This window comes from Drosophila suzukii, chromosome X, assembly GCF_043229965.1.
Source record: "Drosophila suzukii chromosome X, CBGP_Dsuzu_IsoJpt1.0, whole genome shotgun sequence".
Classification (NCBI taxonomy): domain Eukaryota; kingdom Metazoa; phylum Arthropoda; class Insecta; order Diptera; family Drosophilidae; genus Drosophila; species Drosophila suzukii.
The window spans coordinates 2,891,739-2,910,169 of NC_092084.1; the positions used below are offsets into that span (position 1 = coordinate 2,891,739).

At 37.1% G+C, this 18,431-nt stretch overlaps 2 protein-coding genes across 13 annotated transcripts in view; one reads left to right on the top strand and one right to left on the bottom strand.

The window, feature by feature from the left end:
* The window catches only part of RhoGAP19D (Rho GTPase activating protein at 19D), a 44,330-nt gene that overhangs the window by 9,322 nt on the left and 16,577 nt on the right, over positions 1 to 18,431 (top strand). For 11 of the 12 annotated variants that reach the window (XM_065868217.2, XM_036820745.3, XM_036820744.3 and 8 more), the window contains 3 exons: positions 11,671 to 12,479; positions 14,539 to 14,868; positions 15,749 to 16,257. In XM_065868217.2, coding sequence (XP_065724289.2) covers positions 12,201 to 12,479; positions 14,539 to 14,868; positions 15,749 to 16,257 — 1,118 coding nt within the window. In that variant the 5' untranslated portion in view covers positions 11,671 to 12,200. The remainder of the gene's footprint in view (positions 1 to 11,670; positions 12,480 to 14,538; positions 14,869 to 15,748; positions 16,258 to 18,431) is intronic. The other variant, XM_036820746.3, reaches the window with a different exon arrangement.
* On the bottom strand, positions 17,049 to 17,522 carry LOC108015219 (uncharacterized). Its single transcript, XM_017081560.4, has 2 exons — positions 17,387 to 17,522; positions 17,049 to 17,323 (listed from the first exon to the last, which is right to left on the bottom strand). Exon 2 carries the CDS (start codon positions 17,309 to 17,311, stop codon positions 17,135 to 17,137), a length of 177 nt encoding a protein of 58 aa, XP_016937049.1. The 5' UTR covers positions 17,312 to 17,323; positions 17,387 to 17,522; the 3' UTR covers positions 17,049 to 17,134.

Below are 18,431 nucleotides of genomic sequence, written 5' to 3' on the forward strand. Positions count from 1 at the left end.
CTTTCATAAGAGTGGTTTTTTGGAATTTTTTTTCGGTGTAACTGTGACTTGGCAGTGACTTGATTTCAAAGCTGAAACTGAAGCCGGTTTGCGATGCTTTTTGCGGCCTGTTTTGTGGCCTGGTCCTTGAACTGTTTCTCTCTCTCTGTCCCTCGTTTTCCCCTTGATTCTCTTTCTCTCTCTCTTTTTTTGGGTCTTCCCCTTGTGTAATAACAAATAATAAAAAAGAGAGGAAGCCAGGGCTAAAAAGCCAAGAGGACAGTGAAAGCCCGCTTTAAAGCATTATCCACAATTATTCAGAAGAAACGAGAAAGCTCAAGTCTATCTGTTGTACTCGCTAAAAAAGTTTTGAAGAACCGCTTCTCCAGAGAATGCAAATAGTATACACCTCTTTATTTTGATATCGCAATGGACACTTATCTGGAAATTTACTAGATAATTTTGTTTAAGTAATACGTATTTATACAGTGCCCACCTGGTCTAAAAATGTAGATAATCCTTGTAAAATTCTGGGAGACTTCATCTTTTTTCTCCTCCTGCATTTGCAAATTGCATAGATCTTGAATGCACCAAGCGATTGCAAGTGAAAAAGACAGCAACAGCCAAGGAAAGAAAGAGAGAGTGAGATTGGGATAAACAGTGAGTTGCATCCAATTTATTAAATGCCCAGCAGCTTTTTACTTCACATCTGAAACTGTACCAAATTAGACATTAAAAAATAAAATAAATACAATAAAGTGGGGAGGACGCGCTTTTGGTTAACCTGTACTTGCACTGAGAAAAATTCAAAAATAAAGTAGCTTTAAGATTGTTTCTATAGGTAAAATGATTTCTGTCCAGCTGTCTAGACTTATTTAAAAAAGTCACGACCTTTTAAACATGATTTCATAAAATATTGATAAGCTGTGGACCCTGTTTTAAAACTATTTAAAATAATTCCAGTCAGTCAAAAAAAAAGCTGGGGTCTTAAGGCTTTAAGTATTGGAAATAGCAGTTTCAAAATTGTAATAAATATGTATTGCCATTATTTTCGCTTTAAAAACTTAAGGGCACTAGATCGATTTTATTTAATATACGTATCATTGACAATATTTATTGTATTGTATTTTTGTCGCTCTGCATAAATCCTTCGGATTATGCATATGGTTGCAACCCTCGAGCGACACATATGCAACCCTCTTCCTGTGTACCCCCCAACCCCCAAATTCCTACCCATTTTACCCCCCTGGGCCATGCTTTTACCCCCCACATCTGTGAATTGCATTTTGAATACTCATTATGAGGGTTTTCAGCTCCGGGGGGACTCCCCCATCCCCCATTCCCGTTTGCATGCGTGAAATGAGCGGGGCAGGAAAATCCCCGAACCACCATTGATCACCCCCCGGTGGAACCAACCACCCAACAACCCTCGATCCCAAAAACAAAAACAAAATATAAGAAAAAGCAGGAAAAACCACCAGAACTCAAAGCTAAAGGTCCAAACCGAACTTTGTGCGCCACCCTTTGTTGCTTTTCATTCATAAATGGATTTTAAAGTGGATGCAATCTGGGCCTGAAAGTGGGTGGTTGGGTGGTTCCAGGGGGTGGTTCTGGGGAGGGGGGAGCGGACACGAGTTCGGGGACCGTTGCTATTATTAACATGAGTATGCTCTTGGAGCCTTCATTATGAAATTAAATATATACACCACCCCAGAAAAAAAAACATATGTACTTATATGTTTTCATACCAAGAAATACGTGTGTGTTTTCGTACAGATTTTCGTGGGGTTCCCTTACAGTAACACACTCGAGACAGGCTCCAACAGAAAATTTTCCAGGAAAATGAATAGATCGATTGCGTTAGTTAAAATAATCCAATATAAATTGTAATCAATAATTGAAAGTACTGAGAAATTAATGAACGGAAAAGCTTAAAATACCCCTATTTAATTTAAACCCTTTCCTTTAATTCCTTGCAATATATATTTATTGTCATCCCAACCAAAAATCCAATTCTTAAGATAATTAGCTTTACACCAAATTCAATCAGACTGATTAGCAAAAGCAACCCCAAAAACACCCTTGCGACGATCCCATTGGAATCAAGCACTTTTCGGATTACTTCCATCGGTCAGCAATAATCCTTGGAGAGCCACTGAAAACCATCCATCAAGTTGTCAGACCAGGCAGAAGATGAGCAAGCCAGTTAAGGGATTACTTTGGAGAATCGTAACTGATATGATAAGTGCGCCCGGATAAGCTAAGGACTTATCGACTCGCAGTAATCTGGCAACCCTGATTCTGGAAAACCCTAATAGTGTGCGTCCACACAAAATGTCTTATAAAAATCGGTTAAGATATTGAATGTCAAATTTATTTTCTCAATTGGAAATTGGTTTTCACTGAGAGTAAGCGCATAAAAACTTAAATAAGATGAAAAGATAATAGAGATGAAAATCTCTATGCCGACAATTCCAAATTTATTGTCACTGAATTAAAACTGAATCAACACACATCCTTATAAACAACTTAAGTACCTAATGATCGGTACAACTAAATCAAAATTTTCATAGCTGATAAACTTATACTTTGCCGCATATATCCAGTTATTTCAGGTTACCTTTCGAAATGTTTATATTTCAAATATCCTTTTTGCTTATAATAATACAAAAACGAGAGAGAACGCTATAGTCGATAACCTCGACCATGAGATGGAGATATGCAAGCAGCGAAGCGAATGTTCCCAAGAGTGCACACCACGCCACAGCGCCATCTAGCGTCGATTCCTCATGCTTATAACTTTTTAATGGATGGTCCGATTTTTGGATTGTAGAAAATATTTTAAAATGTGGAAATAAGACCAGTTTTAGCGTTATGGACGTTGTACCCTGTTGAAACAAGCTTGGGCAGCACAGGAACCTCTAGAATCTGCTTGCCTATTCCCAACTTTCTCTCGAAAATGAGTATTGGAGTCCATCAAAAAAAGATTTTGTAAAATATAAAATTAAATTAAAGTTGCTATGATGTTCTACAATATAGTTTTTCCCCTTCACACTTCACGATTTTATTCGTTTTTTATGGCCGGCAAAACTTCAAGTCATGGTTTAGGCCATTAGGTGGAAATCTTTAATCTCAAGTTTAGCCAGCTCCTCCTCCAAACTTTTAGCCCCCACCACAGTTTCAGTTCAGGGCCTAAAACTTCTCACAAATAAAATTGAAAAAAAGATACAAAGGAAAATAATAAAACTCCTCCCCTTTAATTGAGTTTTGTGATGCACCGAAAAATGACTTTGCAATTTACTAACTAACTTTCGGTAATTTAGTTTTGTACAGGTTTCCCATAATTTGAATTAAAGACTTTATAGAAGAAAAAACAGAGGCCAAGCTCTGTGGTTTGCTAATGCAGCATGCAAATGGTCACGTAACGCAACAAAAGTATTTTTCCAATTAAAAACCCAATTCAAAATCAATGAACTTTGGGAGACAACAAAAAAAGAGAAAACAATCCGCTGGGGAATATTCTCCATTAAATGAAGTCAGTGCAAAGATCTTGTTTCTGCGATAATTCGACAGTTAAGTTCACTTCCAATTGAACTTAAGGAATCCATGTCAATGAGCAACAGATCCCATCCAAGAAAAAAAACCATATCAGCAATGTGAAGTATTTTCGCCACTCACGTTTTGGTTTGCTTATGTATACTCTAAAAGAAAGTATTGTTTTTAGACTGAAAGAGCTCACAAAAAATGTTTTTATCTAGTTATAAAAAAGAATCGATTTATAAATCTGGTTGTTGAATAAAAAAGAAATTAGATTAGATTATAATTGGTGTGCAAAATTGTATTTATGGTTTCAATGTTGTTTTATTAATATAATAATTATAAATAACATTTAGAAAAGACTGCTATTATTGATTCATATGGAAATAATCTTTTCTATTATACATTTCTTGATCGGTCAGCAAGTGTGCTAAAAGTTTCGTTTGAATTTGGTTCTCTTTCCCTGTTGTTTTTCTCTGTTTTGCTTGGCGAGTTCTCTATTAAATTGGTCAAAGGCCTGAATAATTGCAAATTAAGTGCTGTCGGAGGGAGAGGGGCATTGCAATTGTGGGGCAGGTCATTTTGCATAGTGCACAACAGTCCCCTTCACTCCCCTTTAATTTAAAAATGTTCCCCGTCTGGGTTTTTTTGTTTTCCGTCGTTGCCAAGGGTCAAACCATTAGCTCTGTACCCCCAATACCATCGGATCCCAACTTTAGTTCTTATATCAGCTACGCGCGCGTACAATATCATTTTCTGTTTTTGCTGTTTTATATTTTTTTGTTTACACTAAAACTGTTGGGTTTGTTTATTCTTTCTGGTGCCTTTTTGCTTTTGTGTGTGCGTTTCTGTTGTTTTTATATTTATATATAATTTCACTCTTTGATTTTTGCTTTTTCTGGTTTCTAGATGGTTTCCATTCGAAAAAGAATTGGAGAATTGAAGAAAGTCGTTTTTGGCGGGTGTAATGGGAACGGAATATTTAATTGAATATTTTTTTTAGCTAGGTACATGATCATCTAATACTTCCCTTGGCGGACTTATAGTATCTTTCAATGACACAATCTCGTGACAAAATCTGTGGGTTTATTCAAATGTTTACGTCATTGAATACTCATGGGAAGAAGACAATGTTTACACGAATTTATTCGCTTAAATTACATTTGTCAAAGAGCCAGAAAAGAAAGATCTACACGAACGATCATTAATCATACTCGAAGAATTCAGATAATGATTGAAAAAAACTGAATATACATACGTGTGGCTTAAATAAATAAACATCTAGATACATATGTGGGATCTTTTGGTTTAATTAATCATTAAAATGTATATTAACTTATTTTTGACTGCTTTCAATTCATGAAATTGCAATGATAATTGCGGAATGCTTTGTGAAGCCATATTTAGTACGTTCTAATTATCATATTACAAGGTCTGAGCTTTAACCCTCGGTTGCCTTAATCTAAGCCCACATAGTTCTACCACTTCGACCACATTTTCTCAAATTCAGTTCAAGTTCATTCTTCGATTTTCTGGTTTCTTGCTCTCCAACATTCCGCGAAATTTGGGTATTTTATTTATGCTGCTGGCCAAATTGCTTGGCACATTCTGTAATGAAAATTCCTGGGCTGCTACTTGCTGCACTGCGCGAAAAAATGGCAAAGAATTTGTGGTAATTGAATATTGGGGAAAACAATTAATGGTTGTGAAAAATATGTCGCCAACTTTTAATTAAAGTTTATGCATATATTTTTATTCAATTATTCAATTAAATTGGAATGCCTTCCTGATGCATTATTTAGTCCCTAGAATTTAAGTTTATTCCGTTTATATTGTGAATTTCCTTGAAATACTTTTTTTGTTTTGCTGTTTTTCACTCTTTTTGCTTGATTACTTTGTGGGAAATTTTTTAGGCACGTCTATTTGTCTTTCACCAATTGACAAGTGGAAGTGTTCTTGAACGCTTTTTTTTCTAGGCAGTCAGGATTGTGTTGTTTGTTTCCAGCCTGATGTTCTCATTCGACTTGTGTTTTTCTTCTTGGCCCATTTTTGGCGGTAAACCATTTAATGATGATATAATACCAGCAAACTAAGGCACCCAAAATACGCATACACAGGCACGCTGGGAAATCGCGAAGAAGAAGCTTAGCACGCAAGCAGTGTTTTCCCCATTTCCCCCCTGAAATTCTTTTTTTTTGTGTGTTTTCTTCTCTCCATCTCACAAAAACTACAACAAAAAAAATATAAAAAGGTCGTTGAATGAGGTCAAGGTAGCACTTGCTCCCTCTCTCTTTCTGACCTGTATTTACCCCTCTCTTTCTCCGATGGGCCTTCCATCTCTTTCGGAGGAGGAAGAAGAACAAGCAGAAGAAGCACGAAGAAGATGGAGAAAATGTTTCCATTTTCCACTTCATTTATTGATTTGCCCGTCAGTTGTCAGAAATTAGATTATTAAGGCGTTCGCTCCGCTCAGCTGGACCAACAATTTTCCCGCCACTCCCCCTGCCTTTCGCCGCCACCACCCACCGCCTACCGCCCATCGCCCATTTTCCGCCCCCCGCTGGCGGAAGGAAAAGCAGGGAAAAAGAAAGACATAAAACACATAACACAAACAAATAAACGACGCTGCAAGAACATTAAATAAACAATTCGAAAATAAACGTAACAACAAAATACAACAAAATTAAGTATCGAAAATAGTACAGAATTTTCGACGAGAATGTTACCCTGTAAAAATGGAAATTCATTGAGATTCAAGTCAGGTAATATTACGTTTCTGTAATAGGTAACTCGGACTCATTAGAATAAAACAGATATTACGAGAATGTTACCCTGTAAAAATGGACATTTTTATACAGTCAAGGAGATAAAGTCATATGAAATCAAGTTTTTATAATAGGTAACTAATATCTCTAGGAAGACAACAGATATTAAGAGAATCTTATTATTATTTCTCTACAAACAGAAATTTATTGGATATAGTTCAGTGGTAAATGTGTGATTTATATTGTTTTGTTTCTTGAGCATCCAATTTTCATTGGGTTTTTATAATAGGTATGCTATCCATGTCAAATGTTACTTAGATAATAACATATATGCGTGGGATAAATATCAAAGAAATGGGTTTCCTTCCTAAATAAGACCACTTCTTTCTCTCCAGAAATCCTCCAAAGGTGAATGATTGTGCTTATATAGCCAGGATCTTGAAATTTCCCAGGGTAAATAAAATGGAAATTGAAATTGTGAGTGACGCCAGGCCAAGACACATGAATGCCTGGGTACATTGCCTTTTCAGTGTGTATTTGTGGGTTGGGGCTTTTTTTCCTTCTTTCTGGTTTTCATATAAGTGTATGGCTATTCCGATTCCGAATCGGTGGCGGCGACACTTGGCAACAAGTTGAATGGCTCTCGCTCAGCGCCCCAAAGGGGCTGTAACCCCCTGATAACGAGGGGACAGATCAATATATATATAATATATTTGTGTGTACATGGACAGGTAGGGTATAGGGGTATATGCACCTATAAAGCGCTATATGCTATGTACTGGCTATACGAGGTGTGCATAATAGACTGGCGTGATGTTTGTCGAATCCGATCGCATCGGCAGTCGGTCTTTGATGTGCGTCGTCTGCCACAATATTTTTCATATTCTCCGACGACCCGACTTACTCATGTTACCCCGTCTTGTTTTTTGATGGATTCCGATCGCATTTGTGGGGCGAGAGGTGTGAACATGCCGCAGAGATAACCTTTGATACGGTTTACTACAGAGTGTGTTAGTGTGTGATTCAATTGGGTTAGGTCGGCGTTTCAATGGGTTACAGATCGTGCAATAAATGTTTATACAAATGTGTATTGTACAACACTGCCAACATGACTTCAAGATTAGCTGGGAATTTATTTGAAACCTTAACTTCTCGATGAAGCTCTTTTATTTACTCACCATGTGGGCATTTAACTAAAATTTACCAGTATCCCTAGGTAAACTGAGATATTTTAAATTATAGAACTATAAATTTGTAGTTTATTTTATTTTTTCCATTCTATTTTATCATTTTAACGTCCTTGACTAAATGTTACGTTTAAATATTTTGAAATTTTCGACGTTCAACTAAAATTAATTAATTAAATAATTTAAATTAATGTTAGTTTTGGAGGTTTACTTTTAGTTTAATCAGCCCTTAGAGGGTTAATATCTGGCCCGATCGACGCCAGCAATCTGATCGACCGACTCCCAGTATATTTGTACTATATATATACGCAAGTGGCTTGTATATAGATCTAGCATATGAATGATTTATCGCTGATATCGCTGTTTGTTTGCATTGTACTTTTGTTTCGCTCTCGTGTCAGCTTTATGTACCGACACATATATCGCCTTTTTTATCGACTTCCATTCCGCGAAATTGATAGACAAAGAAATAAAAATGGAGTCAATACGTATAGTCGTATTTATCTATAATTTCTTTTTGTTTTTTGTTTAATGGAGAGAAAGAGAGAAAAGGCGAAGAAATTTTATAAATGTAATTGCACGTAATTGGATGCCCCCGCGTGTGTATTTCTCGGTTTCTGCTTCGTTTTTTGTTTATCGATTCCAAGTTGGGCATACGACCGAGCCATTTATCGGTTATCATATATCATATGTCTCTCTACATATATTTTTTCTCTGCCGCTATCTGTAGACAGATATGGAACTGGAATGGCTATCGCCCGAAAATATTGTAAAGGCAGGTGAACACTGTAAACAAAAACAGAGATAATGAGACAAGAAATGTAAGAAAGGGGTTCAAAAGTAAAGAGTTGTGATTTTTTTTTTTTCAACCATTGGTAAAAACAATTAGTTATATAAATAAATTGATCCTATTAATGGCAAACTTGGGTAAAAGTCGGGCAGCGTTTATTTGTTTCTATCAAACAAAAACACCTATTACTAGGTAAATCGTGACGATCATCAGCGCTGAAAATAATATCAAAATTTCCCATCAAATTTTGTGGTGAAAAATGATTGTAAATATACAAACAAAATGACTGGCACCAAACGTATCTGGATTTCTGGGAATTAATTCAAGTTTGTTTTATTGAATGAACTACTTAAGCCAGTGCAGCGTAATTTTTGTGTCAGTTGCTTCAAAGGAAGCTAGGAGAAAGGTTTTATTAAAGTAGAGTTAAATATAAGCCTATTCAAAATAATTTAATATCATATGTAAATCAATTTAGAATCATTAAGAATATAATTCAATCGAAAGTAAATTATAGTTATAAAATATCTTAATAATAATAATAAATTAAATAACTTAGTACGTTAAATTTAAAGACTGGTGAAAAATCGAAGTCTAGAATATGATAAAAACCTTTCGACGACCTTTGAATAAATATTTTTGTGCCCGATAACAATAAAAGAATAAAATGTCAAGCGGAATAAAAGAGATGATATCACGACAAAAAAAGACGATTCGGTTGCCAGCTTTTATTGACTATGCATACTTAACAATTTTGTTGTTGCCTTTTACTTGGGCCTCGTGTGATAACAATTAACTTGATTGTTTTGCACTACAAGCGGCCGAGAATTTAAATCGAATATAAATCGGGTAAAATACAGTGAAACAAAGAGGTAAAAAACATACAAATTCGTATCGTGGCCAGTAAGATAATAAAAAAAATCAAGATTAAAGACTGAACATGCGTGTAATGAGCCAAGCAGCGGTAAAAGTATTAAAACCCTGTTCGAACAACGCCAAGAAAAAGAGAACAAGCCACAGAATTACATCAATCAAAGTTAATTTTTTTTGGGGGCGGTTTCGACTGCTGGATCATAATGAAAATAAAAAAAAGAACAATCCGAAAAACGAGACAAGATGATGGAGAATTTAAAAAAATATAGGTAGGGAATGTTATAACGAAACAAAAACATGTGCTTTAATTTAAAATATAATATTAAATGTGTTCCGAACGTCAGATTTTGTGAACAATAATCCGAAAATCGAAACAAGATGAAGGGAAATTAAGAAAATACACTAAGGGAATGTTATTAACGAAACAAAATACAAGAACATGTGTCCAGCTATAAAATACAATATGATATAATGAAATATAATACTATATATGGAATTTATTATAATATGATAATACATAATATAATAATATACTATGATAATATATAATATAATGGTTCGCGCATCAGTTATTTATACTAAGAAAGTATCTTTATGTTTTACCTATCGCCTAACCTTCAGTTGGGACTATCGGTACGGAACCAGTGCTGATAAGTTGATATAGGTCGTTATATGGTGTTGTTCAATATAAATGACGGGCTGGCCAAGGTCTAACAGTAGCCAAACAGAGTGTTTTACAATCATTCATTTGGGTTTGTTATTTCTTACGGCTTACCATTTACCATCAAAACTTAACACATTTTCGGTAATCTGCAGCCGAATCGGTTTATCTATCCGCTGCTCTATGTCTATCGCCTTGAGTGACTTGACACACTCGACTTGCCCCAACTTTTGCGAAAAGAAACTACTTTGACAATGCAATTACAATGGAGCAATTATAGCGACCAGTATATCTGAACAATTCGTTTTTGTCTGTCTATCTGTTTGCGGGTAATTACATGTGTTTTGGCTCAAATTATTGTGCTGGCTGTCGTTTTTGCCTTCTTTATGTTGTTTAATTACGCTCAATGTGATAAAATTGGCAAACACAGAAAACAAAAAGTAATCACAATAAAAATATATACTGAAATCATAAAGTCTATCAAATCCTTTGATTATTCAGGGACATTTCCCTTGGGGTCTTTGATCTCTGACCTTATCGCTTGGGTAATTAAACGCAGCTCCACGGGCTTCCATTTGTATCCACAAAACAATAACCGAAAAATCGCAGGGGGTTCGAACATTCGAACTCTTTGAATCCACAGCTAATTAAGAAGTTGAACTCGAGGGATGAAGTTATAATAGATTAATACAATAGAATTTAGGTAATACCTACATAAAACATGGAACATGGCATAAAAATTAGTATTTTTCAAGACTATCCCAAGTCGCTTGTCATTTAACAGTTAGCAATGCTGCTTATTGACTTAATAATTAATTAGTGGGTTTAGTTAGCCTAAGCTTAAACATTTCAGTTTTTTTAACGAATAACAACTTTTATTGGTTGTCCCCGCCCTCAAAGTGATAACTTTTTGAGCAGACAAAAATGTCAAATGAAGGAAAAGCTATATAAAAAGGGGGCGTTAACCCCCTTCAAAGGGGACGCTTTATTTTTAATACCTTTCTTAGTTTTTAGTCTGCCTGGAGTTGAATGTATTTTAGTTGTGTTTTTTAAGAAAGAGCGGTAATAAACGGCATTATATCATCATCGCAGTCTTGATTATTATGATCGACCAAAAGTCATCGCATATATGGCCAAGTACAGTTAGTCGAGTGCTTTTACTGCCCATTCCAACTGAAACTGGGAAAAAACAAAGGCTTCGAGACGAAAAAAAGCGAGGAAAAACAAAACAAAAACCTTTTCCCAGCTTTAATTACAATGCATAAAAAATACAGTAAAAACCCGAAAAACAGATTCAGCCATGGCGTTTGTGTGTTGGACATTGACCGTCAAATGAGAAGTCTGAAAAGTGTAACACGCTTGGTCGCAATTTAACCCTTCTCTGGGCCACGAAGTGCTGGGAGCTATTGGGTTAAGAGTGACTCAATGCCAAGAACATTTGATGATGGTACTACAGGCCATATTCAATGAATTCCAGGAAACAAGATCGGTTTTTATGTCACGAAAACAAATTAACAACAAACATGTAATTGGGTATGCACTGTTTTTAACTTCTCTCGATATAATATTATACCATTGGATTTTTAAATAGGGTTCTTAAATAAAAAAATATTTATATAATAAAAGATCAAAAAGATACATCATTAAAGATTAAGCAGGCTGTAATTAAAAATTCTAAGTAATTTAAAAACATGTTTCAACTTCTAAAGATACATTTCTTTTAATATAACATTTTATTATTGGATCAATAAGATTTATAATTTATAATAATCTTAATTCTTATTTCAAACTTTTTAAGCTACACCTTTAATTGTTGTTCAGAAAAATTGTATACATTTCTTTATTAAATTTAACAATTAACTTTCTTCTTTCTTTTTGCAGATGATTTCCGATTTCCCATCGATCGACCGGCAGGGAGATTCAGTATCATCAGTACTATGGTAATATCGATCGGTTCGATGGGCCTCGTGCCGCAGCCACATCGAAAATTTGCAACGTATCGCAGGCTGTAAAGGAAAATCCCCCCCAACAAAAAAGGAAAACCGAACTGCAACGCTAAATTGCAGATAGAGGATAAGATATTAGCCGATAGAAGAGGAAAACACAGGGGTGAAGCACCACCCCCACCCACCGTCACACAAATGAGGGTGCCACCAACAGGTTGACCACCAAAAAAACAGAAAAAGAAAAGTAAATAAAAAATAACAAACAAAATAAAATAGTAATAAAAAAGCCAACCGCACGACAAATAGAAAAGGCAATAACAACAGAAACCACCAAGCCGCAAAGCCAGGCCACCGAAAGAGAAAGAGTGCTGAAACAAAGCGAGAGAGGGAGAGCTAGAGTGTAAGCAGTGGAAAACCCCCTGGAAAAGCCGCCCCTGGAAAACCACTAAAAGCCCGCACAACAAAATGTTACAAAACTCGAACGCCGCCGCCGCTGCCGCTGCGCACTCGGCAGCGCAGGCGGCCTCGGTGGCAGCGGCCTCTGCCGCCGCAGCGGCCAACAACGCGGCCCTGGCCGCCTCCTCCATCCAGCCCAAGCTCATCGTGATCCGCCGGCGACCGAACCAGGGATTCGGCTTCACGCTGCGCCACTTCATCGCCTATCCGCCGGAAGATGACCAGGCATCCGCATCGGCATCGTCGGCGGCAGCAGCAGCGGCATCGATATCCGGCAACTGGCCACAGGTGAGTCGGGATGATGATGTAGAAGATTATGAGGGGACTTAGGATAAGGAATGTGGTTGGATAGATGATCCAGAGTATAGAATTCGAAATAGCTATCATAATATCTGTCATACTATCTGTCATTATATCTAGCATAACATCTATCGTAATATCATAACATCTAACTGATCTTATGTGATAAGAATACCTGAGTATGAGTCAGGATTTCGATGGTCTGGTGAGTTGATGATTATGTAGGGATAGTGGATGCCACTTAGAAGAACATAATATATATTGAATAGGAAATGCAAGAGTAGGGCCTGCCAGAATGGAGCATACGTGGCAGAGGATTTAGCATAAGGAATGTAGGGGATAGATGATCCATAATATATAATGTAAAATAGTATCTATCATAATATTCACTATAGTATAATGACATCTAAGTGATCCTATGTGATAAGACAGTAATGATGCTCTGCTGAGTAAAATATTTTTTAGGGATTGTGGGGTGACATCTTAATAGATGTAGATAGAGGAACTAAACATATATTTTATAAGGGATACAGAAATAGGGCTACGAGGATAGAGGATTCAGGGTAACAGATGTAGGATGGGGGTATAAATTATAAATATCTATCATATCATGACATCTATGCGGCTTTTGTGATAAGGAAAACTAAGTATGAGTCGGTATGGTGGGTAAAATATTATGTAGAAACATAAAGACGTGGATAGAGGATGCAGGGTCATAGACTACAAGAATAGAGGACACAGGGTTAAGGATGCGGGATATCTTAACATCTACATACATAGGTTTGGTGATAAGGAAAGCTATTAAAGAGAATGAATAACGTTAAATACGCCAATTTTATATCTATGAAAAGTATAATTTTTTAAGCTAACATTTGTTAAGTTGTTTAATAGTCACTACTTAAAAAGTTTGCTCGCAAAGGAAGTGGAACTGAGAGAGCGGGAGTGACTCTTTCTCTCTCTCGCGCTCTGCTGAGTCGCTGGCGCTGCCTCAGTCGGCGCTAGCGTCGGCGTTTGGCGTTACGTGAGCGCTGCGCACGCGCGACTTATTCAAATTGCCGCTTTTGCTTTTTCTGCTTTCTTTTTGCTTTTCATTTGTGATACACAGCACAGAGTTCAACAGGGGTATTTAAAAAATATTAAAAACTTGTTCGAGCCCAATAAATAACTAGAAACTATGAAAATATATACATATAATGTACAAATTGGAATGCATTGACTATCAAAAAGTAAACAATTTAAAACTACAAATATTAATATTCTGGAAATAGTAAATACATCATTTGATGCCTATTTTATGGATAAAAGAAATTACAATCTTTAATAAAAAAAGTAAATAAATCATTAAACATGACCACACTGCGTATGAGTATTGTTCTTTTGGCATAAACTTGTGAATGTTATGTTAGGGTATTCAAATGTCTGTAGAACCTCCCTTCTCTTTCTCTTTTATTTTTATTTTTGCACTAATTTGCGTTTTGCTCACTTCACTTTTTTGTGCCCGTTTTATTTTTATTTTTGTTGATATTACAACCTCCGCTCGGCGCTCTCACTCACTCTCACACTCTCTTTTCGCCCTCTCCTTGTCGCTCGCACGGCGACTTAATCCAATCTACACTCTCCTCGCGAAATGTTGTTTCACGACCCACAGTCACGTCCAGATAAATAGGTCTTTTTATTTGATATTTTTTGTTTTGTAATTATTTGTAGTGTATATAAATGAGTACTTTTTATTTTTTTCGAGTGTCTTAGAGTATAAATTTGTTTAGTAAACTTTAAAATAAGTTGTAACAAGGTCTTTTTGTTAAAAAATCATGTTTTACAATAGTTATTGGTTGTAACTTGTTTTTAAACAGGTCATTGGCTTATCGTATCGAAAATATTTTATACTACAATTTAGTGGGTAACATTCTTACAAATAAGATTAAAGGACTGTCCATTATGATTTTGTATGTTTTTTATATTACTATATTATGGCACCTTCTTAATCTGCCCGCCACAATCGTACATCTGACTATTTTTTTGTGCTTCGGTTTCGTTTGGTGTGTAGGAAGCCTCCAGTATGGCCGGCAGCAGCAGCGGCAGCAGCAGCAGCGTCGTCGGCGGCGTCGCCGTGGCCGGGATCACCGGTTTGGAGCCAACGTCGCCGACGTCGCTGCCGCCGTACCAAGTGAAAGCGATGGAGACCATTTTCATCAAAGAGGTGCAGGCGAACGGACCGGCCCACTACGCCAACCTGCAGACGGGCGACCGCGTGCTGATGGTCAACAACCAGCCGATCGCTGGCATCGCCTACAGCACTATCGTCTCGATGATCAAGCAGACGCCGACGGTCCTCACGCTGCACGTGGTGCCCAAGGAGTGCGATGTCCTGCAGATGGTAAGGTTCTGGGATGGTACACCACGGGGGAGTACCGATAATGGATACCCTGATCACCGATACGCGACTATCTTCAAAGTCCCAAAACTAGGCGATATTACGGAAATTTGCTTATGACATCTAAAAAAATTCCTAACGATGCAGTGTTTTTAGATTAGAAAAACTAAAAAGGTTCTGCCACGCTCATCGTGAGATGATATTAGGATCCCTAAAATATTTACTTCAAAATACCAAAACAAGGCGATATTTCGGAAAATTCCCTATAATATTCAGTGCTTTTAAAGTGAAATATGTTTATTTTGACCTCGTTTCCTTAAAAATAACGTTTTAAAAAACTAGTTTACGACACAGAGTGTGAGGAACCGAAAATGCCTCGAAATTGTTGTGACTCACATATTAAAATTTCATTGTAAAAATATTTCTGAGAAAGACATTAATATTTCCAACCAAAACAAAACCCTATATGTGATATCACACTGCGCTGTAATTAATTCTTTTGAATAAACAGAGTTGATTTGGTTTTAAACATAATAGTCGATATCAACTTTTGATATCTTAGTAAATTCAGTTGAAATTGATCGTTTTATTTATGGCAGTCAGTGTTATTGCTATTTCGCAAAAGGTAAACAAGCACTTATATTTTTTAACAAATTAAATAATCGACTGCTTTCTTAACCAGTGATTAATAAGAGTGATTGATGATCTATTCGAGTCAAGTGAACACTGCGAGAAGTATCTAAATAGTGATATTAAGATCACTTGAAAGCGACTAAATCGAGTAATTGGGGAGAATGCGACTATTATTGATATACACCCACTGCATAGTTTGTTGTATTATATTATCATCTCACTAACTTGTTTTCCCTGCTTCTTTTTGCAGCACTATACGAGCATTGCCCACACGCCGGAGTCGAATCGCCTGACCATGTCGACGCACTCGCCCTCGCTGCTGGCCAACGGCTCCCACAAGACCACATTTCCAGCGGCAACAGCAGCAGCAGTTGCAGCGCCACCGCAGCAACATCAGCAGCAGCAGCAACAGTTGATCTCATATCCCGCTGTTGCAGCAGTGACCACATCATCGCCGGCAGGATCGCCGCACTCGCATCCCAACTCCCATCATGCACCATCCCTGCACGGAGGCAGTCGATCGGGCAGCATCACCAGCACGGCCAGCGGAGGCATCACCATCCTGAGTCACCAGTTCTACCCACAGCAACAGCAGCAGCAACATCGTCATCCGGCGCTGACTGGCGGCAGCAGCAGCATCGATTTCGGGGACATGGCACACGGACTGCGCCAACATCAGCAGCAGCAGCAGCAGCAGCAACAGCAGCAACAGCAGCAACATCTCTACCAGCAGCAGCAACATCATCATCAGTTCATGCGGTAAGTCAACAAAATAAATGAGCTCACCTTGGCGAACAGCGAAACGGCAATTGACGTCACACACGATGGCAATTACAGCGGATTTTCGGATTTCGAATTTCGGATTTCAGATAAATAGAAAATAGCACACACGTTTACATCGTTTTCATATCTACAAACAAAATCTAGTGTCTTATTTAAGACAATTTGCAGTATCTAAATTGAAAATTGTGTTTTAATTGATTATATTAAATCATATGTTGAGTCAAGAGTTGACTCTAAATTTATTTTAAATTAAAATTTATATATCCGATCACATTGTGCCGTTTATGCCAATTTGTTGTTTTTGAAGTGATGATTGCTTGTTAACTGTTATCTTTTAAATGTTGATCACCATTTCATATAATTTTGGTAACTGTTAGTAGAGTTTTCTTTGGAATAGAATATGGCTACAACCATTCTTGAATTTGTATTGTCTTTTTAATTTTTAAATGTATTACCGATCACATTGTAATCCTAATGACAACGGTAACTAACTATTTTCTTTTAATGGTATTCGAAAATATTTATTTACATTCTTAACCGTCATGAATTTGTAGTGTTTTTAAATTCTCAAATATATTACCGAATTTATTAACTGTCAAAGTTTTGAGAAACAACATAGAATGGGACATGAAAAATCTATAACTTTTCAAACGATTTCCCAAAATATTAGTGACAAGTCGAAGGAAATAACGGCCCAAAAGATTAGGAGATTTCCGTGGCCAATCTAATCATGTCCATACCCCACACCCATAAATGACCAGAATTAGTTTTATGGTTCCGCCTTGTTGCCTTTGTTTATTGAATGTGTAATTTTTGTGTAGTGTGCATTACTCCGCTTGAAAACAAAAACGAATCAGATGCCGCCAGTAGGCAACACTTGGAAGCCATCCAGGAACTTGGCCACGGGGATCGCCAGAGAGAAGAGTCCGTAGCTCTTGACAAAGGTCCACAAGAAGTGATCGTTGTAGATGATCGATAGGGTAGAACGCGCCATTCGCAGCAGTTGAAGCGGTTTCTTTTTCTCCACCATAGCGCCAGAAAACTGCCCGAGAATTTTGGATTCAGAAGGGTTTACGAAACTTTTTGATGAAAACAAAAAACTCACCCAATTACTCGATTCAATGGGAAGAAAAATTACACAGATTTTTTTCTAACAAAAATTCCGAGGTGTGTGCTCTCCTAAAACGAAAATTAAACTGAGCTGTTCAAACTAGTTGACTCGAGACAACAGAAACTCTGAAACCTCCAGGACAACTAGATTCCTAAGAAATTCTGCCTTTGAGTTAAAATTTCAGACTACTTAGGTAGTTGTTGAAAAATATTAAAATTAAATAATGGCACTTTTAAATGCAATTTGCTCCACTGTGCAGTGGCAATCTGTTGTGATTTATGGTGGCAAAAGTTGAGAGGCGGTCAGTCTTCTCTTCTGTCTTTAATAGCATATGCATACATATTTATGTACGATTGTGTATGCACATTGCACATTATTTCACTTTCATTGCCAGCAAAAAATCAACGAAATAAATAAGTGAAAACCCAATATTCGAAATTGGAAACGAGAAATGCTGAACGGTTGAGGGGCAGGAAAAGCAGGAGAAGCCGATGGAAAAATGGATGCAGGGGCAGAGATGCAAAATTAGGCTGATGAACTAAATGACATTAACTAACCGCCTAATGAACAACAACTGACGGCGAACAATGCACATAATTAAAAACAATTGTAAACGAACTCTGTGCGAAAGGTTTTCCAGCCCCTCGAGGCAAACCCCCCATAAATATTTCCATTTTCATTTGATCTCTGACACTATACTTCGATTTTATGGAGTGTCTACATATAAGTCCTGAATATTTTGGGCAATTATAAGTTATAATACGAAATAATATTATAAAATAGGTTATTATTTATTATAGCAAACTTTTTAGTACTGCCAATTATTTGGCATTATCTTATATGATGATGATGATGACCGCATACCATCACCGTGGGCATGGGGCAATTTCCCCATCCTTGGGCTCTACATATCTATGAAACCATATAGGCCAGAATCGGCAGACGAGTATTGGTCGCCATTGTGGCTGCAATGGGGCCTTTTCGGTGATTTCATCCTCATTTCCCCCCGGGACCCGAGACCCGAGACCCGGGTCCCGAA

Bases quoted from the DNA above. Each gene is read 5' to 3' on its own strand.
- LOC108015219 (XM_017081560.4), bottom strand. From the start codon at position 17,311: ATGGTGGAGAAAAAGAAACCGCTTCAACTGCTGCGAATGGCGCGTTCT.